The sequence below is a fragment of the Diaporthe batatas genome (genome assembly GCF_019321695.1).
Source record: "Diaporthe batatas strain CRI 302-4 chromosome Unknown Contig00009, whole genome shotgun sequence".
NCBI lineage: Eukaryota > Fungi > Ascomycota > Sordariomycetes > Diaporthales > Diaporthaceae > Diaporthe > Diaporthe batatas.
Window position 1 is genome coordinate 706,219 of NW_025408556.1, and position 24,577 is coordinate 730,795.

General features: G+C 53.7%; 9 protein-coding genes across 9 annotated transcripts; 6 read left to right on the forward strand and 3 right to left on the reverse strand.

Annotated features, from left to right (window-relative positions):
• Positions 1-281: 281 nt before the first annotated feature.
• Positions 282-1,443, forward strand: KVR01_008341 (uncharacterized protein). The gene is made up of 2 exons (XM_044793223.1): positions 282-804; positions 877-1,443. Exons 1-2 carry the CDS (start codon positions 538-540, stop codon positions 1,399-1,401), a joined length of 792 nt encoding a protein of 263 aa, XP_044643319.1. The 5' UTR covers positions 282-537; the 3' UTR covers positions 1,402-1,443.
• Positions 1,444-1,655: 212 nt separating this feature from the next.
• KVR01_007934 (uncharacterized protein) lies at positions 1,656-3,359 on the forward strand. Its single transcript, XM_044784926.1, has one exon. It carries the CDS (start codon positions 1,788-1,790, stop codon positions 3,027-3,029), a length of 1,242 nt encoding a protein of 413 aa, XP_044642912.1. The 5' UTR covers positions 1,656-1,787; the 3' UTR covers positions 3,030-3,359.
• Positions 3,360-4,190: 831 nt separating this feature from the next.
• Positions 4,191-8,819, forward strand: KVR01_007818 (uncharacterized protein; the record flags this gene model as incomplete). The annotated part of the gene is made up of 7 exons (XM_044790602.1): positions 4,191-4,229; positions 4,301-4,827; positions 4,861-6,208; positions 6,259-6,717; positions 6,775-7,474; positions 7,588-8,109; positions 8,176-8,819. The coding sequence occupies 7 exons, from the start codon at positions 4,191-4,193 to the stop codon at positions 8,817-8,819; spliced, it is 4,239 nt and encodes a 1,412-aa protein (XP_044642796.1).
• A 1,035-nt stretch (positions 8,820-9,854) lies between these two features.
• Positions 9,855-11,395, reverse strand: KVR01_008105 (uncharacterized protein; the record flags this gene model as incomplete). Its single annotated transcript, XM_044782878.1, has 5 exons — positions 9,855-10,152; positions 10,245-10,340; positions 10,427-10,803; positions 10,866-10,933; positions 11,176-11,395. The coding sequence occupies 5 exons, from the start codon at positions 11,393-11,395 to the stop codon at positions 9,855-9,857; spliced, it is 1,059 nt and encodes a 352-aa protein (XP_044643083.1).
• Positions 11,396-12,329: 934 nt separating this feature from the next.
• KVR01_007738 (uncharacterized protein) lies at positions 12,330-14,382 on the reverse strand. Its single transcript, XM_044782520.1, has 4 exons — positions 14,197-14,382; positions 14,033-14,137; positions 13,184-13,985; positions 12,330-13,129 (listed from the first exon to the last, which is right to left on the reverse strand). The coding sequence occupies exons 1-4, from the start codon at positions 14,246-14,248 to the stop codon at positions 12,361-12,363; spliced, it is 1,728 nt and encodes a 575-aa protein (XP_044642716.1). The 5' UTR covers positions 14,249-14,382; the 3' UTR covers positions 12,330-12,360.
• A 235-nt stretch (positions 14,383-14,617) lies between these two features.
• On the reverse strand, positions 14,618-16,381 carry KVR01_007693 (uncharacterized protein; the record flags this gene model as incomplete). Its single annotated transcript, XM_044790935.1, has 6 exons — positions 14,618-14,944; positions 15,023-15,125; positions 15,199-15,551; positions 15,917-16,131; positions 16,188-16,319; positions 16,366-16,381. 6 exons carry the CDS (start codon positions 16,379-16,381, stop codon positions 14,618-14,620), a joined length of 1,146 nt encoding a protein of 381 aa, XP_044642671.1.
• Positions 16,382-17,068: 687 nt separating this feature from the next.
• Positions 17,069-19,615, forward strand: KVR01_008338 (uncharacterized protein; the record flags this gene model as incomplete). Its single annotated transcript, XM_044790077.1, has 7 exons — positions 17,069-17,345; positions 17,407-17,749; positions 17,804-18,479; positions 18,529-18,683; positions 18,754-19,036; positions 19,162-19,242; positions 19,298-19,615. The coding sequence occupies 7 exons, from the start codon at positions 17,069-17,071 to the stop codon at positions 19,613-19,615; spliced, it is 2,133 nt and encodes a 710-aa protein (XP_044643316.1).
• Positions 19,616-20,015: 400 nt separating this feature from the next.
• KVR01_007850 (uncharacterized protein) lies at positions 20,016-22,297 on the forward strand. The gene is made up of 6 exons (XM_044785368.1): positions 20,016-20,416; positions 20,472-20,667; positions 20,721-20,940; positions 20,995-21,348; positions 21,410-21,783; positions 21,839-22,297. The coding sequence occupies exons 1-6, from the start codon at positions 20,282-20,284 to the stop codon at positions 22,222-22,224; spliced, it is 1,665 nt and encodes a 554-aa protein (XP_044642828.1). The 5' UTR covers positions 20,016-20,281; the 3' UTR covers positions 22,225-22,297.
• A 191-nt stretch (positions 22,298-22,488) lies between these two features.
• Positions 22,489-23,696, forward strand: KVR01_007730 (uncharacterized protein; the record flags this gene model as incomplete). The annotated part of the gene is made up of 2 exons (XM_044788783.1): positions 22,489-22,585; positions 22,662-23,696. The coding sequence occupies exons 1-2, from the start codon at positions 22,505-22,507 to the stop codon at positions 23,694-23,696; spliced, it is 1,116 nt and encodes a 371-aa protein (XP_044642708.1). The 5' UTR covers positions 22,489-22,504.
• Positions 23,697-24,577: the final 881 nt, after the last annotated feature.

The following is a 24,577-nucleotide window of genomic DNA, read 5'->3' on the forward strand; positions in this document are numbered from 1 at the left end:
TAATGAAGTGGTTGGCCTTGTCGTGGCGCGCAGGACCGGAGCTCCCGGCCGGAGCTGGATCGGCATTTCCGGTCGCTGTTTTCCTCCGCGACAGACCAATTGGGGATTTTCAAAACACTCAGTGAGATCGCAATCGTGTGAGCTGCGGGTGTAGCCGCAGCGAGGTCGTGCTGTGTACGTGGGTGGGGTTGTTGGAGCCGTGTAGTTGCTGTCACTGGAGATCTGATGATGAATCTTCGATCTTTTTTTTTCCCGCCCCAGGATCGTCTATCGAGCTTCTCCAAGTCTGCAAGTCCAGCCCCAGGAAAAAGGCACCCCCAAAAATGTCAATGCGCTTATCGACAGGGGTCCTCGGATCTAGCCGGCCCCACCCTTGCACGCTTGTTGGCTTGCGAATTGCAGTGCCGGGGTCGATCAACCGTTGCCAACTGCAGCTTGAGCTTGGACTCGGGCTGTGGCCTGGAAATGTGTCCCGGCTTCTTTCTAGCACGGCCAACCCGCGCCATCTCGTGAGAGCTTCATGACCACGGCATCACCATGGTTCTCCTCACGATGACGCCCTTCCTTGTGGGGGCGATCAGCAAATTCAAGGAGGTTGGGGCCCAAGTCGAGAAACAGTCGCAAGCTTCTTCTGAGGCGGAGCCATCACTGCAGAACCCAGCGATCGGGAAGCCAATCTCGCACGGCCAGATCGTCCAGCTGTGGAAGCTGCTGAAGGACCACGATGCACAGAGCTATACCCTAGAGAACCTGCTCTGGGGCGCCCGGGTCTATGTTCCCCCAGCCCCTGCAAAGCCTGAGCCCGTACGACCTTTCCTGTCTTGCGCACGCAGCCTCATCGATGCCCCTGCTGACACTCCATGTTTTGTTCATCAGACACCAGAGTACAAGGCGCTGATGGCCCGCCTTCGACGCGAGGAAGAAGAACGGAAATACCAGCGAATGGTCTCCCAGCCGTCCCCCCTCGATGCGGCTCCGGGCTTCGCCCAGCAGTTCGCCCAAGTCAACCGCCCCGCAGACAAGGCCGATCTCGGCGACGACGATGCGACTATGAATGACGTCCACCGGCAGGTCATGCTAGTTATCAACTTCCTCGTTACTATATTTGGGTGCGCCGCAACCTTGTGGATTGTGGCCAGGTGGTGGAGCACCCCGGCGCGGCTGTTCTTGACCATGGGAGGCACTCTGCTCGTAGCAATCGCCGAGGTCGCGGTATATTCGGGATATGTGTGGCATATTGGAGAGGCAAGAAAGAAGGATTCCAAGATCAAGGAGGTCAAAGAGATCGTGGATACTTGGGTGGTGAACAAAGAGGCCGAGGCAAAAGAGGTGCCGTCGAGCAAGAAGGATTCTGGCGCAGTCGGAGCACGGCAAAGAAAAATACGGAAAGGAGGCACATGAGGGCAATGAGTAAATATGAGAAGTCCCCAGGCAACACCGACAGCCCAGCTCTTCCGGGCCGTTGATACCCTTGGCCACGATCTCGCACCCATCACTTGCCCGTGCAGCCCCGGACGCGGTCTTGACGCGGGTTATGTCATCAGCTGGCTGCCACGTATTTTCGCGTCAACACGCTAAAGTGCGACGCGTCTCCCAAATGCTGCAGACGCGACCCCCACCCCGACTTTTCCAGCGACCGTATCTTCTGGTGCGACATTGCCAACTCCATGAAGCTACCCTTGTCTCCTAGTGTCTTGAATCCCATCCATCCTTGACAACCACATCCTCAACCACATCCTGTAATCACTATTTCCATTTACCCATCTTATTGCCACGCTTTGTCGGCCATGGCGAGCGCGTTGCCATTGTCGGCCCCCTCAACAACGCCAGCGCCCTCATCCGCATGGAGCCGCCTGGTCCAAATTACAAGAACTGCATCTGAGGGCTCTCGCAACAAGGCACCTGAGCCCTCAAGCCAGCTCAACCGGTCATTACCGCCCGGCACCCACACATCATCCTCGGCGGCGCCAGCCAAGAAGCGCCGTCAGGTCGAGTCACCACCTGCGCGATCCGTCACGAAATACCTCGCGCCGCTTTCTCCAGAACCTCATGATCTGCCAAAGAAGATGCCGCCCGAAAAATCGAAGAAACACACGTGCTGTTCGCCCAACGGTAACAAGCATGAATGCATCACAGCTTGCCCATGCAGAGTCGAGGATGTGGACTGTGTCGCGTCGCAGGAACCCGGAGTCAACGACAAGCGGTTCTTACCACGGGGCGATCGACAACCGCCCACAACAGCTGAAGATCCCGACCAAGATCGAACCCCGCCAAAGTCCCCCAAAGCCTTGCGTCGCGGCACCCCACAGCGCGTACGGAATACATCGCCACGCCCAGACGAGCTCGAGACGAAGAGGAGCGAGACGTTGACACACTTCGGAGAACAACACATCTCCAGAGATTCAGAGGGAGAGGCTGAGACTGAAGATGAACTTGCCATACCAGCCACCTGCAGTTCTGCGCGCCTGGAGAATCATGTCACTGTTGCGAAGACCGTCTTGGAGCCAGGAGAGGCGGTAGAGGATGGCAGTTCGTCCATCACCGGGCCTGGCCTGCATGAGGGCGACCACAACTCGGCAAACAAGACGCCAGTTCCGAAGAGCCATTCTCCGTCCCCCGCAGGCACGGATGAAAGCATCCAGCTGGCCACCCCTTCATCCTCGCCCACGACCAAGACCGACAGCCAAGCAAAGGAAGCACCTGTCGAGGCAACCAAGCCACACGGGCCTGCCCCGGCCCCGGCCCCCAAGACGAAGCGGCGCCTCACCCTCCACGGCGACAGCTACGGGAGGCATTCTTCTCACAAGAAACGCAAGACAGCGCCAAAGCGGAAGGATGGGGTCCAGACGACCCTGAGCCTTGCGATTGGCAGCAGTGCAGGGATGAGGGAATGCAAGTTGTGCGATACGGTGTACAATCCGTTCCACCCAGAGGACGTGAAGGTGCACACGAAGAGGCACGCAATTGCTGTGAAGAGGGAGCGCAGGTCCGAGGAGACCACGGGGCCCGCGGTGTCCCTGGTGGACTAGACAGCTGTTGCTGATGTATAAACATCACGGCGTTTGGGTACACGAATACAGACTTTGCCGGGTATTTGCGTGTGGTGGAAGTGTTTGGACAAGAGCGGAGCGGAATGGGCAGTTTGCATACTGGTCACGCATCAATGTTGGAGAACGGATTAGATTTAACGCATAGCATGTTGTACACACGATACCCCCAGCTTCCCAATGATAGATAGCCATTCTCTTGAGCTTACTGTCCCCGATGCGGCCGTGTCTGATGTGGTGCGTGATATCATGCAACGCAGCTAGGAACAGGAATCTGCTAATGGCGGGCTGTAAATTTCCCCTCGAGCCCTACCTAGGTATACGAGATTTCTAATGTCTCCTTGGATATTTGCCGGCATCATCGAGACTGGCAACTGGGGTGTCTGGTGCCCTGGCCAATGCGTTTGGATCGCCGTGTTGAGCGGGGCCCTGCTTGCTTGCCGGCACGGAATCGAACCTTTGTGAGGCCAAGGATCTCCTGTGCTTGACTAGTAACCGAGCGGACAACCTGGCCCGGGTTGGTTGTGGTAAACTGCCGGATGATGGATGCAATGTTGCTCCTCAGCCAGGGTGGACGAACCACCTTGAGTACCTAGGTAAGGATCCACGAATGCCAACCCTTGGAAGGAAAAGGGTCCGAGCCCCCGACGCGTCTCGCTGTCTGAGAAAAACGAAGTTGCGCCCCCCCCCGGTCAAATGACCCCTGTTCATTAGTTAAACCAAAAAAAACACCACTACTTATACAATACAAGTCAGGCTTCTTCTAATCCTTTCCTTAAAACTATTAGGGTTACTACCCTCTTAAAAAAAGATTAATTATAAATATTTATACTTAATTATTATATATTTAAATAAAAAAACCTTTTAATTATAAAAAGGAATAAAAATTAACTATTTTTAAAGTTTTTATAAAAATAAAAGGTTTTATTTTTATTATATAAGTGTTTTTTTATTAAAATATGGATAGGGGTCATTTAACCAGGGGGGGGTGCAACTTCGTTTTTCTTAGACAGCGCGACCACGGCGCGCTTTGGAAACCTTAAAACCCACCTCTGATCAACCACTATTCAATCCAGGTATTTTCAGATTCAATCACCAAATCTAGAACGAACTCAGCAAGAAGATATTCGAGAGTTCGCAATCATGGGCATGATAGTCGAGATTGGGGACCCGCAATGCCAGGTTCGTACCATGATCCTGAGCCCTCCAACCTGGAATGACACGCGAAATGCGGGCTCTAACTGGATGCGCAGGCCCTAAGCCTTTCTGACTCGAAGCGCTGCCTCGCCCAAGCGACGGCATACAATAACTTGTTCTGTGCTTACCATGCGAAGCTGTGCTTTGGCCTATACATGGGTTACAAGCGTCGCAATGCCCGGCTGGATAAATTGGGCGTCGACGGCCCGGCTTTCCTGACCAACAACTCAAGCATTCCTCCGGCGAATTTGTCCTTCAAGAACTTGAAAGACCCAGCCGAACTGCATGAGATACAGGAACATCTGTTCGATCAGTATGTTCTGCTCGGGCAGGTCATTGCTGCTCGTCAGCTGCACCACAAGCACTTCTTCTCCTTGGAGATGGACTATGGCCATAAGGTCTACCTGGAGAAGCTTCAGGCACGTCACACTGGCACCCTGCGAGCCCTCGAGCGCATTGGACAGAGGATCAGTGCCGTGCTGTACGAGAAGGAGCAATGGTACAAGTGGGTGAAGGCGACACAAGCCGAAGAGGAAGCCACTAGGGAGAAGGAGCAGAAGAAGGTCAAGTTGGAAGCCGCCATGTTCCAGAGACACTGAAAGGACCTGCAGTCGAGGCTAAGATGCCTGAAGATCAAGGAAGATGAGCAGCGGCAGAGTGCTTATCTCGATGAGGTCTGGCGGGAACGCATGGCGGCTGCGAACGAGGAAGAAGGCGGCGACGAGGATTGGGATCCCATCGAAGATATCTTGGCAGAGGATCGTGAAAAGTATCTCGACCTCATCCGGCAGTTCCTTTGGTTCGAGCCCGCAGAAACGAATGACGACGCAGTGCAACAGGACCACCAGCAGCAGCAGCATGGGCCACAGACCAAGGAGATTGACGGTCCAGCTCCTCAAATGCAGGTCATGGAAGCCACAGTCGCGGATGAAGACGAGGAGGAGGAAGCGGAAGGAACACCGAGCAAGGTGAAGAAGTCGAAAACAAAGTCAAAAGGCAAGAAGAAGAAGGGCAAAAAGCCAGCTGCCGCGACAACCTCGGTGCCGCAGCCTTCAGGCCAACTGACCGCGTCGAAGGCTGCTGTTCCAGCGCACAAGCCTGCGAGCCAGCTGACCGCTTATACGGCTCCTATCAATCAACTCGAAGTTGGCAAAGGCCACATCGAGAGCCCAGAAGAAGTCCGCAGACGGTTGCGAGAAGGCGTGGAGAGGGACCACTCTGGGCTGTCTGGACCCCAGCTTTTGGGCACTATTCAGAACCCCGTCGAGACGCATGGCCGCACGGCACCTCTTCCAGAAGAGGAGATTGAGAAGCTCGTGTTGGACATAACAGAGATCAATGCACTCCTGCTCTGTCGGATGCTTCTTTCGCACGCCACGCTGCTTCCAGCCGCTCTGCGAGCCAAGAGCGTAGAGGAGTTCATTGCGGATCCTTCGATTTCTCACACCGACCTCAGAGATTTGTGCCTGAAAGTCGAGCAGCCCAAATTGCAGGAGCTCAGAGACGCTTGCGCCGACTTTGCACGCGGTGACAACCCTGACCCTCCGCCGCCGGAGGAGGAGGTCGAAGTCTTGTCTACGGAGGAGGTCCTCCGGCGGAATCTGATGTATGGTGATATGAACGGGATGGGGCTCTTTGCCATGTTGATGTCCAGCACGTCGAAGAAACTCATGGCAGCAGAGGACCCGGGGAATCAAGAGAAGAGGCCAAAGGACAAGAGGATGAAGATTACGGTTTGCGGCAAGACAATTTGGAACCACGCAAGCGAAGCTGCCATGGCTCGAGATGGTTGGCTGCAATTCTCTGTCATGGCAAAAGACTGCTCCTTTGAAGACGCTGTCTCGCTTTGTCGGAACTGGGACGAGTTCTATGAGCTACAAAGTCTCGTCTTGTGGCAGTTCTTCCCTTCAGCCAAGTGGGCGTCCTGGACCCAGAATGCGCTGACCGGGCAGTTACTTCACTTGGTAATGCTCATTTATAACCACTCTGTGAGCAACCCACTGACCTCGAGCAGGGCTTCATCCCGTTTCAAACCTTGTTCATGGCGGATATTCTGTCAAGACACGACCAGGTCGGCTCCAAGGGAAGGCATCGGCGACAACATCACATCGAAGAGTGTCGCAATCTCATTTGTGCCCACATGAAACGGGGAGATCCGGTCACTAATCGGTTCATTGACTATTGCATCATGCAGGCCGGAACCCTACAGATACTCGTCCGGGATGGCAAGACTAAGCAGATCTTATATGCTCCTAACGAGGAGAACGCACGATGGATTCACAGAGTCAAATCCGGTCTTGGTCGGGCATCAAAGAACGAGTATATTGTCACGTCAGCCGTGGACAGCAAGATGCTAGAGGCACTGGACCATGGCCGAGATTGGCGATTCGGTTTCGACGCCCATTACGAACTGTACATATGGGACTTTGTTCCTGGCGAGAGCTCGATGGTGCTGTTTCATCATCTAGTAGATGTAAGTCAGCATCCCTCATGATGTTCAGGAGATCTGCCGGAGACTGATGGTTTGCAGATGCTCCGAAGAGCCCGAAGAATGCAGGAGTTCCGGGATTTGTACGGCCACCAGAAACATGTCCTCGAACACCTGACCCAGGATGCGGACACCATGCGAGTCCGTCAGATTCGCCCTGGCGAGGAAGCACCAAACATCTACGATTTCGTCACTGGTCCAACAGCGCAATACGCAATCCAGAATAATAAGTGTGGCGTAAAGTGGACCGAGAAGCCCCTCGAACTGGTCGAGAACGGGGCTGCACCGTCGCCTTACACTCTGTATAACGATGCTGATGTAGCGGAGGATGAAGTTCTCTTCGGCGGAGGGCGTGACCAAGGCCTGTTCACGCCAATAATAAACCCATTGGTCGTCATGGAGAACTCTGGAATGACGCAGACCATGTTACAGTATGGTGCCAGCCTCATCGACGAGTTGGACGCGAATGACGTGGGAGAGGATGGAGTTGATGCAACGGCCGGGAAGACGAAGGCTTTGATGTCAGCGAAGGAAGACAGCAATGCCCGACATTTCATACACTCCATGCCGCCGATCTGGAGACATGCATACTTCGAAATCAACAGGAAGCTCGGCGAACATGGTAGAGACAGAGAGGATCTGCTAGACCGCTTGGACTTCTTTTCTCAAAAACTAGAGATGAGCGGTCGGGAGCTTCAGAAACTCTCGCAGCTTGAGCTGATGGAACGGGACAGGTCTTACAGTACGTCACCTCACGGGGCAGCACGCCGCCTTTGGTCCCTGTTTTCTTTGTCTTGACTATTTCTATTCATCTTGACATATGCTCCCCGCAGCTGACCAGGGCTTTCCAAACAGGTTTCAAAGAATCTTTCCATCTAGGAGACCTCGAACCTGGTGCTCGAGACAAGTACGTCGAATCGATGAGGATTATCATAGGCCTACAAAAAGCGTCGTCAGTCAAGACTGCTGGCACTGAATGGGCCTGGTTCTGCCTTGACATCCTTGACAGGCTTGGATTGCAGGCATGGTGTGACGATTACGATCCAAACCCACACTCCCCCTGGCCGCACCGGTACCTCGCCCAGGATGTCACGCAAGCTTTTGTTACAATGGGGTTATTCTTTCCTAAGCTGGAGGTAACCAAGCTTGTCAGGGACTTCTTGGACTCTGAGCAGGGCTCGCAATTCAAGATCTCGGGTATCTTTGACCCGGTCGCGCGCTCACGGATGATACCGGATCGGCGGTCAAGGACAAGTCAGACTCGGAGGCCAAAGAGCTTCTTCAAGGAACTGGAGGAACTGGAGAGTCGCGAAGAGTCAATGGTAGATATATGCCCGATGAGCTGGAGCACAGCCGTCAGGCCAATCATTGCAACCTGTAAGCCAACCTTTACCTTATTCCGTCGTCCCCAAGGCACCACCTGCTCACAGCTGACAACTCCAGTGTACCGAGCCGGCATCATCCAGCCGTCCAACACCCAACCACATCCCGATTGCGTCCCCGGCCGCGCCTACGCGGCGGAAGAGCCACACCGCCCGGGCAAGCTAGACTTCTTCGTACGCTACAAACGACACCAGCCACTCTCGGTCCCACCCGTGCCTTCAATGGAAGACTGGCCCGACCTTCTGGAAAGCGCGCAGGCGTTCTCAAAGGAGAACCCGGGGGCCAAGTTCTCGCTGCTGCGGCTATGGTCTGCGCCGCACTTCTACCCAATGATGGTGCACTATGACACGCGCCACGTCATGGCCTTCGTGGACTCGCGCGATCGCAGCTGGGAATTTAAGCTCCTGCCGAAAGACCTTGAGGAAAGTGAGAAGAGGGCCATGCACCTGACGTCGAGCAGGATGGGGGTCGTTGTCGAGGCGGCGCGGGAACATGATGGGGTGGACCTCAGCGGGCACTTTGTGCCGAGGGGCGACGCGATACTCGTCATGGCGGAGTCTGAGGAGGAGCTGCTCCGCCTGAGCACGATTGCCACGTTTGCGATGCAGACGAAGCCGTGGCTTCGGGAGGTCGATCTGTGGAAGAGCTTTGTGAATGTCGAGCTGGACTTCCTGCAGGGCTTGGATCCGTCTTGGCTGGACTGAGGCGATATGAGATGGAGGGAGTCAGCTTTTTCAATGATTTCAGATGAAGTTACCTGGTTTTTCATGCTATTCTGTATACGTCCGAAGACATACATGACGCCCTCAGGCGCGGGGGGGGGGGGTTATGATCAAAGACCTAGCATTTAGACAAAAAAAATACTATGTCGATAATAGTGGTTAGATGAAGTTAAACCCCGAGATCATGTTTAATGTCCCAACTTTGACGATCCAGGCATTTGGCGCAGCACATGAGCTAGCGGTACATACCTAGGTATCCATATCACTTTCAGTACAGAGTGAGTGCCTTTCTCCTGTTCATGGGCCCCTCGAGAAGACTACATAACATTTGAATATGACCACGCACGAGGCCGAAGCCACGTGCCAAGTCTCCTTACACTGTTCTTGGTATTGTTGTCTTTTAAACGCTGGGTCTTGAGCGTTTACCACCGTATGAAGGCGCCATGTATGCCCCCGGACGTATGCGCAATAGAAGAGAAACCAGTAAAAGCGTTAAATAACATGTACGTTAGGAGTTAAATGGTGGGCTCAGGTAGCATATGTCTATTATTTAATACATGGGCTGGTCCTTGGGGGTCCTTGGGCATGGTACGAGGTGTTGTCGATGCATGTTCTTTCTGATGCACAGCAACATAGAACTCAGAGTCCATCATAAGAAATCAAGATCATGGTTACAGATGTACCTTGGAAAATGCATGTGGGTGATCACGCTGGGATTCTTGGCGAGTCTTGGAGTGTCACGGGCAGAGCTTTCAAGCCACAAGGTATTGTTTAGCTATGTATGTGAAAATGACTATAGAGGATGAAGAATTCAAGACTTCCAAGGTTGCCATGTGCTTTCTCTTCCATGACAAAGATAAACCCGCACCTGGCTCTTTCGTCACCCATGCTACCCCCAGTCTCGAACTACATGGCTCAAATTCCAAGCAGAGTCCTTGCTGACCACAACATTTCTCCTCATAACAAGCTGGGTGAGCCATTCACATCGCTGCCCTGCTCTTCAGCCAAGTCACACTATCATACGCCCACGTTGCGTTCTTCCACTCTCTCATTGTATAGGTTCTGCTTGCTCGGACGCGAGAGGTTGGCCCATCTGCTCTTCCCGTGGCCACGCCTGTCCTCATCGCTAAGGCGGAAGCTTCCCTCGGCATCCTTGTTGCTTACAGGCAGCGAGGGTATATGCGTCTGGGATGCGGAGGCTTTCGCCAGGAGACTTCCGACCAGGGATCCAAAGGACCTCGGGGCGGATGCGTCGAAAAAGGCGGGAAATGCGGTGGCGCAGCCGCAGATCAGACCGATGTTGGCTTCCAGGACGCTGCGGGTGGATGAATTCGTTAGAACTGACTGGCGAGACGACAAACCATGGTGTGGAGGAGGCAAGCTGATCGACACTGTAGAGATACTTACGTCCAATAGAGCACTTTGGCCGCCACGTAGGTCTGGTCAGGGTCATTCGCATACTCGATCGATATAACAAACCGCATGATACTTGCGATACAGGTGCTGGAAAGAACGAAAATATGTGAGCTTCAGGCGCATAGCGGCTTGCAGTCTTCTCAGAACGGCAGCAGTGGTTGCTTCAGACTCACAATGTGCCAAGACCAAAGATCGACGCTATTCTCAGCCGTCGAGCCAAGGGCATATGCATCTTGAAGATGATCGGCAAGGGGAGCAACAAGACGTAGAAGTCAGAAATCACGTTGAAGACGCCCGTGGCCCACGGGAACGCTGCGTAGCTCATGCACTTCCCGTTGACAGTCGGGTTCCACGCCGCCGCGACCGGCGTGCAGCGGAACACGTCCATGAAGAACGTGACGAGGTAGAAGATGGAGCAGGCCGCGAGGCCGAACCAGATGCCCCACTTGGTCCCTCTGTCTGTCTTGAACATCCGCAAGTACCCGAGGAGTATGGAGAGCTTGATGGACAGGATCAGGGGGAAGTAGGACTTTTGGGAGACGGTGAGCCACTGGCAGATGACGGGTTAGCAGGAAGACATATTAACAGTCATCGTTTGGCTAGACGAAATACCTTGAGGGTGTTGATGATTTCGGATGCTCGGATGTCGTAGATGTGCATGCCAAAGCCCCAAGTCGTAGCTATGATGCACGCGCAAGTCAGTGGGGAGCCTCGTTTCGTAACACCAGGAGTAGACGCCGTACCGTATGCCATGACGATGGAGAATTCGAGGGCAAGCGCCTATTTCCTGATCAGCGAGGCACGAACCACCCCAAGTAACGAGCACGCCTACCCATGATAAAAGCGCAAACCCTACAATTGCTTAGCAAAGGAACTTCAACGACATGTCTATGATGCGACGGGATGATTAAATGAGACTCACAGTCATCCAGACCAAAGCTCTTCTTGACCACAGCACGCGTGTACACACGAACTAGAACAGCTAGTGTCGTGAACGAAAGAACAACTGAATGCAGGATAATGTTATCATGCTTGTAGTTGTCTGGGCTGTCGAAATCCGGAGTGACTCCAGGCGGCGGCATCGCCGCCGGTGTCTGCGAGAGGTCCATGCTCCCCTCGGCTGGTGATCCGCTGGAAGCCATGTTGGTCGATGTGGAGGATACGCAAGACGTGACTGATAGCCAGGGGGACAAACCACAGGGCTATAATTGTGTCAGAGAGAGATAGGCACAGACAATAATAAGCAACTGGATAGGAGCAAACCTTGACAGCACAGGATGCATCGCCGAGGGTCTATCAGGCTCTGGACACCACATCGCGTTGTTTCTAATATTAAACATGGTTCACATTCCAAGGTTGTTGGGCCGCATCAGAGCCAAGTTTGTCGACCACCAGATAAATTTGGAAAGCTCCTCCTGCGTGGGCGGTATCATGTGCCTCATCTAGTAGCGGCCTGTACCCAGTGCTCAAATTTGAACCAAGACACGGTGCTTTTCTCTCGATACGTTGACTGGTAGGGAGTGGAGCTGGTGAGAAGGATCTGGTGTAAACGCCTACTACCCACAACTCCTAAATGTGGGCCCGATGTGACGAGGAACGGTTGCAGTCTGAATCTCTTGACGCGCGAGAAAAATAAAAGTCCCCAGAATGCTCGGGTCAAAACCTGGACCAGAATGGGTGAGGTGGCTCCAGACCCCGCAATGGACTGCGCCGTATGCAGTTGGCTATTCATTGCACCTCTATTCAGCCTCCCCCCGCCCCTGCTACCAACCAACAACAGGATCAACAAGAACTGATCGGCAAATACGAGCGGCGTAGCGGCCAACAGGTGCAGAAATATGCCTCTGGGATCCTCCCGTCGGCGGCGTTCCTCCCGTCTCCGGAAATTCTCCGCGTCATCACCGATTCAGAAATGCGAGACCGGGGCGGACGTGTTGGTTCACCTGCCCAGGTGGGCAAGGAAATCGCTGAATGCCCAGGTGGGCCCAGCCCCCGCTCCTCTGGCAGCAGATCCATCATCACTGTGGCAGGCTTGGGCATTGCGAATTATCTTGCTTTTTCACACAGATAAGAGGTATTTTTAATTTGGGTTTCAAATGGTTGGAGCCTAGTTTTTGGCTCGCTTCGCGAGGTACTCCTCCCACACCTTGCCTAGGTCGGAGGGCATAATGGGCGAGAACATGTTGCCCAGCCAGCCCTTTTTCCGATGCGCCGTGAGGCCGACCTCGTCCAAGAGCCTATCTACGTACGGGACACTGTCAAAGGCAGCGAAGTGGCCCAGCTCGCCGTTTGACAGATAGCGCCGCTTGTTCCAGGCGATCATATGCGCAACGTCCCGCTCCCTCTCAGTGACAGAGGGCAGGTTGAATGCTTTGTCCCAGTATGCCACAGCCCAGATGGCTTGCGCCTCTGCTGCGAACAACTTGGCCCCAGCGACTACCTGATTCATGAACAGGATAGAGTCATCGTTAAGAGGGGCCATGGTCTGGTAGAGCCTATAGGGCGTCCGCGTCTCGTACTTGTGGTAGTGCTTTGGCGGGTTCCTGAGCATGACGAACCGCCGGAGGACCTGTTCGTCGGCTTCGGCGACCAGCTTCGCCCACTTGTCTGTCTCCTCCTGCGGCTCGATATCCTTTGGGATCGGTAGACCAAGGTCCATCAGCGTTTCGTGGTCGAACATGTCAAGACCACGCCTCCAGCCAGTGCCGCACAAGATGGCATCACAGGGAAAATGCGTCTCGTCCTCATCGTTGAGGTAGAGTTCGTGCCCATTCAAGGACTTGATTTCACCGCGATAGATGAAGACTTTCTCTGCGACAAGAGGCCAGAAGTCGTCAAAATGGCAACCCCCAGCCGTGCCGTTCTGCCAAATAATTCTTGGGGGTGTCAGTGTCTGCCACATGATGTGGTCATGCCAGGGGAATACTCACTCGTTATCGTACTCTAGCTTTTCAAATCCCTTGTCACTCGTCCTCGTTCTGTAACCAGCGTATTTGCGGACTGTATTATCCAGCGCCGAAAATATTTTGCTCACGAGCTTGGCCCCCAGCGTGGTGCTGTGGAGGAACCACGTCCACCAAGATTTGTAGGGGATCAGGTAGCACGGCTGCAAGGATGCCATGATTCTCGCCTGCGACGCCTCGACTCCGTTCTTGTACGGCGTGGGCAGGTTGATAGGTGCGAAGGCCGCAGGCCCAAGGGAACCGTTGCCTGTCTTGCGCACGACCCATGATACAGTCTTGCCCGCCTTGACTGCCTCGTACACCATGTCTGCGGCCGACTTCCCCGCGCCGATGACGGCAACATGCTGGATGCACTTGTCTTCGATGACGTCGGATTGGCCGAAATCGATGGAGTGGATAATCTTGCCCTGGAAATTCTCCTGGCCCGGAAAGTTGGGCATATTGGGGAGCGAGGCCTGGCCATTTGCCATCATGACTCTGGAGGAAAACAAAGTCCGGTGAGCCTTGGTGATGGTGTCGATGCACGCAAATCGCCATTGGCCATCGACTTTCTTGATGGACTCGACGTGCGTGTTGAACTGTATCCTATCTCGCAACGTCTGGCCGGCATGGCTCTTGTTGTCGACGTAGTCTTCAAGATATTTTGTGGTATACTTTGCGCGGAACAAGTCATACATGCAGTCCTCGGCAGGTGGCCGTTCCATGGGCATGTCAGAGAACTCGGCAATGCCATGAGTCCATTGCGACCAAAAACTCGGATAGATTCGTCCTGTGCTTTGTCAGTAAGCAGCAGGCCGGGGGTCTCGAGTATCATACGCTTGCTCCATACTCCCCCGACGCAGTAGTCGCTCTCCAGAATGGCGAGTCGTGTCTCTGGATGTACCTGGAGCACGCGATGCGCCGCAATAATGCCGGTGAGACCTGAGTAGGTAGACTCGTCAGCTACGGCCTGAGGTTACCAGACCACGATGAGTACACACCTGCGCCGAGGACGATAACGTCGAACCTGGCTGCATCCTCTTCCGGTGCCATATTGGAGACGTGCCGGATGCGAGTGCAAGTAGAACAAGTCGGAACGGTCTTGACGGGGCACGTTCGCGTGTGCGAGAGGTTTGTCAACGTGACAGGCAACACATAGATAGGTTGGGGACCTCGGGACAAGCAGCTCAAGAACAAGCCCACAAGGCACTTGGGAGGAACAGTGTGGACAGCTACTGTTTCAGATGGATTTGTACAGTAGACTACTTAGGATAATCGCCGAGCGGGTCCCTGAGCCAACCAACACACGCCCCTCATCAGCCAACCTTGGAACCTGCATGCCACCCAACACACGCTGAAAAAGACCGCGGCTTTCTCAACCATACACCCATGTATCTCTAACATCACCCAAGGTCTATCTATCTAGCGAAAGATGACGCGCACACCCTTCGAGTCCAAGCGCGCGAGAGGCACAATATAGTCATGCACAGCTATCACATCTGTCTCATCTGTTTCGAACAGCTCAAACTGCGGGCCGCCGGGGCGGAACAACGCGGCAAGCATAAAGTTGATCTCAGCCATTGCCAGGTTCATGCCGATGCAGTTCCGCGAACCTCGCGCGAAGGGCACCAGGTTGCGTGCCATTGCAGTGGAGACCTCTCCCAGCCAGCGCTCAGGGACAAAGCTATGGGGCTCCGGAAAAACGTCTGGGTCGGTGTGCTGCAGATAGGCCGTCATGCCGACCGGGACCTGTTGGTTCATCAGTGAGTGCCAAGGCGGCGCAGTCGAGTCGCGCTTTTTTTTTTTGGGGGGATCGTCCCAACTTACCCCTGCTGGAATCTCCCAGACCTTTCCGTCCCTTGTGCTCGTGTAGTATAGCGCCTCGTCGGGCGACACTCGCGGAAGCCGGTGCATGGTACCGTAGCTGTGACTGCAAATCTGGCGTCAATACCTGGGTGCGCCTTGATTACGTCGGGGCACCCGGGCCCGGGCTGGGTTCTTACCGGAGACCCTCTTTGATGAGGGCCTGCAGATAGGGCAATCTCTCCAATTGCGACCAAGTTGCCTGCTCGCCAATGTCCCTGAGCTCCTGCTCCAACCGCTCGCGCATATGCGGATTGGACAGGAGGTAAAACGTGATGAAGTGCAGCGTACGCGCGGTGGATACCGATCCGGCCCCCAGCAAGATTTGCGCTTCCTTTGTCAGGCGATCGAGTGACAAATCCTCTTCTGGAAGCGCGCTCTCGTGCACCAGGTATCGGAACAGGGTCGGCCGGCCGCCCACAGCTGGCTCGACTTTCGTCATTTGCTGTTGCTGTTTCTCTTCGATAAGCTTGGCGATATATTTTTCTGCCCGCTGTAGGGGAGATTAGCGAAACGACGTATCCCGATTCGGGCAGTAGAACGAACAGCTTTCCACACGTTGAAACATTCTGCTTTCGGGTCAAGCCAAAGGAGGAGCCATCCAGGCACGCGGCGGACGAGGCTGTTTCTTGGTAAGTCGGCTGTATTTTAACTGCAGCATGATGGCGACTTACTGGATGATCCAAGGAAACTGAGTAAATAATGGTATGCACTTAATCATCGAGTGCTGTAGATCGTACCTGTTCTCTGTCAGAATGTCAAGAGTATACATCAATAGTGGTGCATTATTGTTAGAGCTCACCAAGCAGGCGAGAAGTCCTTTTCGTTGACTAGTTCCGCGGGATTTTCAACACAGACGTGTCCAATAACATCACCGGAGAATGCCAGCATCGCATGGTCAAGCCGAACGACGCGTCCCGTGCCCTGGAAGGATTCAAAACGTGCGATGAGCTTGCCCACGGCCTTGTTAATCAAAGGTTCCAACTGGGTGACACTCCGACGGGAGAAGTAGGGCTCCACCGGCTTCCGGCGCTTGCGATGCAGCTCATGGCTGTGAGACAAGAAGAATGTGCCTGTACGGTATTCAGTGACGAATTACAGGTGAAGGAGTAACTTATTCAGAACTTACCCTCAAAGCCAATTCCTGAAGCGAATTGAGAGTAGCCCTGAGTTCGTCGTGTGCTGCCTGACACGTAGACTTTGTCATAAAAGTCGGGGTCGGCAATGGACAACTCTGTGGGATTGATGCGTACGATCGGCCCTGAATGGTCAGTCATGAATTTTAACAAACAGGATATGGTACACACCGTATACTTGATGCATTCGTTCAATCTCAAAACAATACTTGGCCTGCTGAACATAATCAAAGTAAAATTCGTATAGGCTCGTGGCGGCCGCCAACTTCGGACCAGGGAACTTGGCCAACGGTGAGAAATATACTCTATGAACAATTCTGCAAAGATATTGGAAAATGCACAGGCCAAAGAGGCCCAGAAAGACAGGAGGGGACATCATGAGAGGACCTTTGCCGGCGTTGACTGTGAAAATTGATTGATGAGTTCACGCAGAGTTTGCATAGGTTCTCGAAGAGTTTGCTTGATGGTCAAAAGCAGGCGGCACCAACGCATGCTTTTAAACGGCACGGCAGGATCTTGAAAATAGCTGAGTGAGAATTGCCGAGGTGGGTTGGGCGGAGCTGTGCTCATGTTGCCATGTTCATGTTCTAGGTAGCCATGGGTGGCTATTTTCCGAGCAGTTGGCTTGAGTAGCGCCTGTGGTTCCCTGTGGGGCCTGACACCCACCCCTTCAAATGCTGTCATCAGTGCAAAAACCAACAAGAGCCCATGGGTATAAATGTTACACCGAGATCTGAGTGATCTAAGCGGTGCCGCGTAGCAGGCGACGCTACAGGTTCTGCATTCGCGCTGTAAAGACCTTTTCTGTCACACTGCACCACACACCATAACAGCTGATACCAACGTCTCAAACATCACCGGCATCCCGGCAGTGATGGAATACCAATACTCCAATCTTCTTAAACCACCCCAATGCGAGACGGAAGGTCTCTGCGATGGCCTCCTGATACGCAAGCATATTGCTGAAGATCTCGAAGAGATTGGTACATTCAAGGCACAAGAAGACTGGAGGACCTTGGTTGGCCCTCTGTCTCACTACAGAGGGGGACTTGGACCCAGACATAGTTTCATGGCAGTCTCTCTTCCAGAGTGCCTCCCGGAACGTCTCGAAATTGTTTCATACGCGAATGAGTTCGCGTTCCTTCACGATGGTACGCTGGCTGCTTTGGAAGTCGTGATTGAGTGCTGAACTCTCTGCTGATCTGTCTACAGACGTCACAGATATCCTGAGCCAGCAAGAGGTAAATATCAACCTTGAAATAAAAGGAATTGAATCGGCACTGACAACAGATCAGGGCGATATTCAGAATGACGAAGTTCTAGATGCATTCCGTGAGGGAGCGAGGAGCGGACAGATCGATGCTTCAAATTCTGGGAAACGACAAATGCAAGCAAAAATCCTCAATACTATGATTTCCATAGATCGGCCACGTGCCCTGGCCGCGATGCATGCCTGGGCTGCTTTTGTGGAGCAAGGAGCCGGACGTCAGCATCACCAGCAATTCGAAACACTGGAGGACTATTTGCCCTACCGTACCAGAGACGTGGGTCATATGTAGGGATTTCTGCACCTCGAAATTTTGAGCACAATTCTTACTCAGATATACAGGTTCTGGCATGCTCTTGTCACCTTCGGTTGTGCTATTACCATCCCTGAAGAAGAGATGGAGTTGTGCACGGAGCTGGTGCTGCCGGCTGTGATCGCGGCAAGCTTAACCAATGACCTTTTCTCATACGACAAGGAGTACGAGGCCGCTCAAGCCGCCGGTCTGACTGAGGTCGTCAACGCCCTGTGGGTCCTCATGAGAGAGCACAGTATCTCCCTCAAAGAAGCCAAGTCTATGTGCCGGATGCGCATCAGACAGGAAGTTGCGAAATACGCACGTATCATCAGGGACACGCAGTCCAGAAACGACATTTCCAGCGATTTGAAGAGATACATTGAACTCATGCAGTATAGCGTCAGCGGAAACGTGGTTTGGAGTCTTCAGTGTCCCAGATACCACAGCAACATGCGTTACAACGAACGGCAGGTCCTGCGTCAGGAACAGGGTATTTCCAAGCACCCAACAACGTACCAACTCGCAAGCCCAAAGAAGCGCGCAAGGATGGATTCAGACCACGACTCCACTTCGAGGAAGAGAATTCTCACCGGCGAATATCCGAAGCCGGATGGAAAGCATAGGCAGAATGCTTGTACGGCCCAGGTGTCTGACAGCCAGGATAAAAGCTTCGACCTTCCAGATTTGGTGCAGGCCGGGGCATTGCCGAAGCTTGGAAATGAAGTAAGCGCCCTTGGAAGGTAGCTTTCGAAATTGTCTGCTGACCAGTTAGATTGTACTCGAGCCTTATCGCTACGTCAGCGCACTACCGTCCAAGGGGGTTCGAGATATGGTGATCGACGGTATCGACATCTGGCTAAGCGTCCGTCCTCAGTCCACAGCCATAATACGCAGTGTGGTCAAGACGATCCACAACAGCTCCATCATGTAAGTGCTGAGCCCCACATTTGTGTCTGCTGCCTAGACTGACCGTTGGCGCCTTGCGCTTCTGCCTCAGGCTGGACGACTTGCAGGATGGGTCGCAATTACGACGCGGTAGCCCTGCAACCCATGTCGTCTTTGGGGAGGCGCAGACGATCAACTCGGCGACGTTCCAATATGTGGAGGCGATCGCAGAGCTCCGGAAATTGACCAACCCGGGTTGCCTTGACATCTTCATCGACGAGATGCACAGCCTGTTCGTGGGGCAGGCGTACGATCTGCACTGGACCAACGAAGTGCTTTGTCCATCGGTGGCGGAGTACATGCAGATGGTCGATGGGAGTAGGTCCCCTGCCCTTGTACCCACTCCCCCATGGCTTATGTCGCTGTTTTGCCGCAGAGAGCTGACGAACGACAAGAAACTGGGGGACTCTTCCGGCTACTAACTCGACTAATGGTTGCCGAATCATCCCATCACGACCAGGCAGTAGTCGACCGCCTGTGCCGGCTCCTAGGACGCTATTTCCAGATCCGTGATGACTATCAGAACCTTGTTTCGGCAGAGGTAAGATTGGCATCGGCCCCCAAAGTGACATGTATGGCTGACAAACAGCATGCAGTATACGGCTCAGAAAGGCTTCTGTGAAGATCTTGACGAGGGCAAGTTTTCTCTTCCCATTATTCACGCACTGGCACACACAGACAAGCCTCTCCAGTTGAGGGGAGTCATGCGAGAACGCTCACGGAAGGGGACGTGCACCACTGCTCAGAAGCAACTCGTGCTGGCGTTGATGAGCGAGGCCGGAAGCCTGCAGTACGTGCTGCACGTGCTGGAAGCGTTGCATGCCGAGTTGGAGGCCGAGGTGGAGCGCCTCGAGGGCGTCTTTGGCAAGACGAACCACCAGATTCGGGCCATGTTAATGTTGCTCAGGATGTGACGCCGCATCCACTCCTGATACCTCTCCGGTGAAGGTCCGGCACGAACCCCACCCTTGATGAGGCTCTGACGGTGGCTGCTGCAGAGGCAGTCCCTGCAGGTGAACCCTTGCCATTTCTTGGCCGCGCCTTAGCGTAGCAACACGCTAGATAGCCATATGCATGTTGGTTGTACGAAAGCTACTGTTGGTTGTTTGGCATGATGCCACAAATTTCAAGCCCCCCTTCAAAACTGGTAATCGGCCTGGTGATCGTTTATGGTGCGCGGCACAGCACAGCTGACGTTACAACGTGCGGTGATAAGGGCCTTAAAGCCGCCTGGGCCCAAGAACTTGGAGCACTGTGTACCGGAGTACTTGTGTGTTGGTCGTTGTCTGTCCCGCTCGTCTGAAGTGGGGACGCAAACTTCCGAGGCCAAACAAGGTGAACGACATTCCATCCATTCTGAACAACCGTCGGTTGGAAATAAGGCGTCGGCACATGCACTCGTCCTGAACAGAGTTCGGCCCTCTCAAGCCTGGGATCCGTCCGGTTTGTAGCTCATTCACTGCTCTCACTTAGTGTGTAGTCCAACAGTTGGGCTGCTCCGAAAACACCTTGACAGTGCTCCCATTGCTCTGTTTCTGCATCAGCTTCACTGGGAAAGCCAGTCTCTCCACATCCTCACCATGTCCGCCGCGGAAGATGCTGTCGAGAGTGACCCACTCGACAGCATTGCACAGAGCGAGTATCCGGGCGGCCCACGCCTAGCAGCTATCATTACTGCGCTAGTTCTCAGCATTTTCCTGGCTTCGTTGGATACGGTGCGTCAAAATCAAGGGGGACAGCTTCTAATCGCCGTTCTAACCCCTTTATTAGACCATCATCACTACAGCCATTCCGTCTATCACGAACGAGTTCCACAGCCTCGAAGATGTTGGATGGTATGGTTCAGCCATGTTCTTCCCATTGGCAGCGACTCAGTCCGTTTGGGGCAAGGCCTTCAAATATTTCCCTGTCAAACATGTCTTCCTCCTGGGTATCTTGATATTTGAAATTGGCAGTCTGATATGTGGTAAATAAGCCCTTGACCAGACGCTTTTGGCTGATGTGCTAACGACAGGGAAGCACTTGCACCAAACAGCAATGCCTTCATTGCTGGGCGAGCTGTTACAGGCGCAGGCTGTGCTGGAGTCTTTGCTGGTTGTTTCATCATAATTTCTTTATCCTCTAGACCTCGAATTAGACCGGCAATGACCAGCGCCCTCTCCGCCACGTTTGCCGTAGCGTCTGTGGTGGGACCATTGATCGGAGGTGCATTCACGCAAAACGCGACTTGGCGATGGTGGTACGAGAAACCTTCCGTCTGGCATGTCTTCACAGAAGTGCTGACTTTGGACAGCTTTTACATCAATCTTCCCTGTGGACTAGTCGCAGCCATCGCGATGATCTTTGCATTTCACGCCCCAAAAGCAGCGGCGCCGATCCAGGCATCCCTCAAGGAAAAGCTGTTGCAGATGGACCTCCCCGGTGCAGTCCTCATCTGCGCCACTATTGTGTGCTTCACGCTCGCGCTGCGATGGGCTGGCGTGGAGAAGGCCTGGGCCGACTCCGAAGTTGTGGGCACCTTGGTCGCGACGCCGATATTCCTAATCTTGTTTGCCCTCGACCAGTGGTTCCAGAGAGACAGGGCGCTCATCATGCCAAGTTTCTTGAAAAATCGGGTCTTGGTCGTCGGTGCTGTTTTTGAGTTCTTGTAAGTCGTCGCCTTGCCCAGGTAAATTCAGGTCCCGGACTAATTTGGTGTTTTGTTTTAGCATCGCTGGGTGCTTCAACCTGGCCCTATTCTACCTTCCCATCTACTTCCAGGCAGTCCGGGGCGTTTCGGCCATTGACTCCGGAGTCCGTCTCATTCCGGTCATTTTGGGCCTGACCATCACGCAAATCGTTGTCGGTGGCCTCATCAGTGCCACTGGCATTCACAATCCATTCCTGATCATGGGGCCTGCTATAGCGGCGGTTGGTTCAGGATTATTCATGCTGCTTCACGAACAATCCAGCAACGGTGAATGGATTGGATTTCAAATAGTGCTTGGTATAGGGGTTGGCTTCTGTCTCACCATACCTCTCATGTTATCCCAGGTCGTGGTTGAGACGAAAGACGTGTCAACAGCGACGCCTATCATTATCTGTATGTTCCCCGCCTTTGGCTCCCCATTCTGGCACGCTGCTAACATCAACCGAAGTTGCACAATCAATGGGAAGTGCTTTTTTACTTCCCACGGCTCAAGCTGTATTCCAGAATCAGCTTATTAAGGCGCTCCGTGAATTCGCTCCAGAAATGAATCCGCTCGTAGTTCTGGCTGCCGGTGCAAATAGCGAAGCTATCTCGAGTCTACCTACCGCTAGCCATGGGGGTATTCTGCAGAGCTACGCCATGGCACTGCGATTAACCTTCGCTATTGGTATTCCGTTCGCCGGGATAGCGCTCCTGGTCAGCCTCTTCATGCCCTGGTTTAAATATCATAGTGCGGCGGACAAGCCAACTGCCAACAAACCGTCAGGTCAAGCAGAAAAGGGGAGTGAAGTGGACAGTGGGAAAGTTACTGGTGACAATGAAATTGCGAAGTGATTGAGGAAGGGCGTGAATAAGTGATTTACATAGACTTGAATATAATGTACCTGCAACACGCAAGCGAAACTCGGCAAAACAAGTACCTGAAGCAGGTCCTTAAGTATCTAGTAGGCCGTCCCCTCTTCCCCAGATGTCTTATGCACAGCCTAGGCGCTCTTTCGACCCTAGTGGACCCAACGAGAAGTACTTAAGGATGCAACCTGCCTCCCACACAAGCTCGTATCCCCTCCCCCCCCCCCCACTCGAACACTTAATCCTTCCATTCTTCTTCGCGACCATGGCGTCCGATCCCCATCAGCAGCGCTACGCTACATATCAAACCTACAAACAAAGCCCAAGAGATGCAGAGTTGTCAAAGGTATGTAAATAAACAACCAGAGATTTACGTCCTCAATGTTATGATGTAATAGCCTGACAAATTACAATCCCCACAGCTTCTTGCCCAGAACGGGCCTTGGCCGGATCCTCCCTTCAAGGATATATCACAGTGCCGCGGCATTTCGGATTATGCGGACGGCCTGCTCATAGATGCACTCGGCCCGGCCCCGGTAGGCCTGCATGAGCAAACCTACAGTATCCCAACGAGCGACGGTTACACCTCCACTGCTCTACTCACCCGGCCAGCGCCCGGTTCTGATCCTGGCCCGCTCATTGTCTTGTATCACCCAGGAGGCTTCTTCCTCGGCAGCCCTGCCAAGCTGACCATGTATGCCCGGCCCCTCGCGCAGCTGTTCAACGCTTCGGTCCTGTGCCCCGCGTACCGGTTCGCACCGGAGCACCCATTCCCGACGGGCATAGAAGACTCGTGGGCGACACTGAAGTGGGCGGCGGGCCACGCCGCGGAACTCGGGGCGGATCCCGCACTGGGGTTTCTCGTGGGCGGCATCTCGAGCGGCGCCAACTTCGCAGTCGCGCTCGTGCGGCGGGCCGTCGAGGCCCGTCTCCAGCCTCCCGTTACGGGAACGTGGGCCCCGATCTTCATGGGCCTGACGGAGCGAGGTGCGGTGCTGGACGAGTACGAGATGTTCTGGACGAGTCATGAGCAGCACCGCGACGCTCTCGTTATCGATGCGGACAAGGCCGCGACCATGTGGGAATACTACAAGCCCAGCATCCACTCGCCATTGTTCAACCCCCTAGCTCCGCCTCTCGACCAGATTCGCGAGATTCCCAAGATGTTCCTGCAGGTCGCGGGCCACGACATGTTCCGTGACGACGGGCTCGTGCTTGCGTATGCGCTGCAGGACCATGGTGTTGATGTGAAACTGGAGGTCTATCCGGGGGTTTGTCATTCCTTCTGGGTATTCGCTCCGAACCTATCGGTTTCAAAGAAATTTGTGAGCGACATTGTCAGGGGATTCGCATGGCTGTTGGTCGTGGATACGGATACTTTGAGCGAGGGCTGGGAGACCGCGATGGCGATGCCGGCCATCACAATCGATGATGATACGGAGCCACAGAGTAACTAACTAGAAAGTTTTCAGGTGTTGGTACTAAATTCTGGTCTTCGAGGACAGCGGTCTGGAAAGAGAACGTGCAAGAAGATAGTGTGCAGAACAGGCAGTGGCTTAGCTAAACTCTGGGCCTAAACATCAGAGACGAGTACATCTTCTTTGTCCGACCTGTAATTGATACTCCTCTCAATCCGGGCTCATTCATTTCCTTTTCTGACTGCTTCTAACACTCCCGCGTGAAGATGTCATCCTAATGCCAAAGTACCTCGATCTCAATTGCCATACGTCCATAGTGTAACTGGAATACCATCTTTGATGCACTCGCACAATTCAGGTGCATCTCAGTGCTCGGGATGTCGGCGACTTTGATGCATCTCCCTTCGTTTTCCTGGACCTCTTTGCCGACTGATTCAACTTTGCGAATAAAGAGGGTTCCGGCTGAGATTTCAGAACAGTCGAATATGATCAGGAGTCTCCCAAGATCAAGGCAAGTTTCGGCGCTCGAGCCGAGGGTTTGATGGTGCGGTAAATCGTGTTTGCTCAGGTCTAGCACCGTCGGTTGGGTTGGTGGGGATGGAGCCACAGCCGATGTCATTGGATTCGTACTGAAGCTTGAGCTTGTGGCAGATCTGACGTTTTTCTGCGATCGTGAGGTGATCTTGACTTGGATGGCCGTAGGTTCCATCTTGCCAGTGCTGGTCGTTGAATCCGATTTCTCGGCGGTGCCGGCTTGTGACCGCGTGACCAACAGCCCTGATGAGCCTTGAAGACTGGACTGACTGGAAAGTGGAAGTACTGCCCGGCTTTCCAAGCCAAAGGCTTTGAATTGTCGCCTGTCTCTGGTGAGAGCCCTTGCTTCCTTCTCGTGTGATGACAGCTCATTAACGATTGTCTGT

What these genes read in the sequence shown, in the direction of transcription:
- KVR01_008341 (XM_044793223.1), top strand. Translation starts at nt 538, where the DNA reads ATGGTTCTCCTCACGATGACGCCCTTCCTTGTGGGGGCGATCAGCAAA. An exon ending in CCCCTGCAAAGCCTGAGCCC is followed by an intron (nt 805 to 876) that starts GTACGACCTTTC and finishes TTTGTTCATCAG; the next exon opens with ACACCAGAGTACAAGGCGCT.
- KVR01_007934 (XM_044784926.1), top strand. Translation starts at nt 1,788, where the DNA reads ATGGCGAGCGCGTTGCCATTGTCGGCCCCCTCAACAACGCCAGCGCCC.
- KVR01_007738 (XM_044782520.1), bottom strand. Translation starts at nt 14,248, where the DNA reads ATGGCACCGGAAGAGGATGCAGCCAGGTTCGACGTTATCGTCCTCGGC. An exon ending in CGTTATCGTCCTCGGCGCAG is followed by an intron (nt 14,138 to 14,196) that starts GTGTGTACTCAT and finishes CTACCTACTCAG; the next exon opens with GTCTCACCGGCATTATTGCG. An exon ending in CGGGGGAGTATGGAGCAAGC is followed by an intron (nt 13,986 to 14,032) that starts GTATGATACTCG and finishes GACAAAGCACAG; the next exon opens with GACGAATCTATCCGAGTTTT.
- KVR01_007850 (XM_044785368.1), top strand. Translation starts at nt 20,282, where the DNA reads ATGTCCGCCGCGGAAGATGCTGTCGAGAGTGACCCACTCGACAGCATT. An exon ending in AACGCGACTTGGCGATGGTG is followed by an intron (nt 20,941 to 20,994) that starts GTACGAGAAACC and finishes GACTTTGGACAG; the next exon opens with CTTTTACATCAATCTTCCCT. An exon ending in AGCGACGCCTATCATTATCT is followed by an intron (nt 21,784 to 21,838) that starts GTATGTTCCCCG and finishes CATCAACCGAAG; the next exon opens with TTGCACAATCAATGGGAAGT.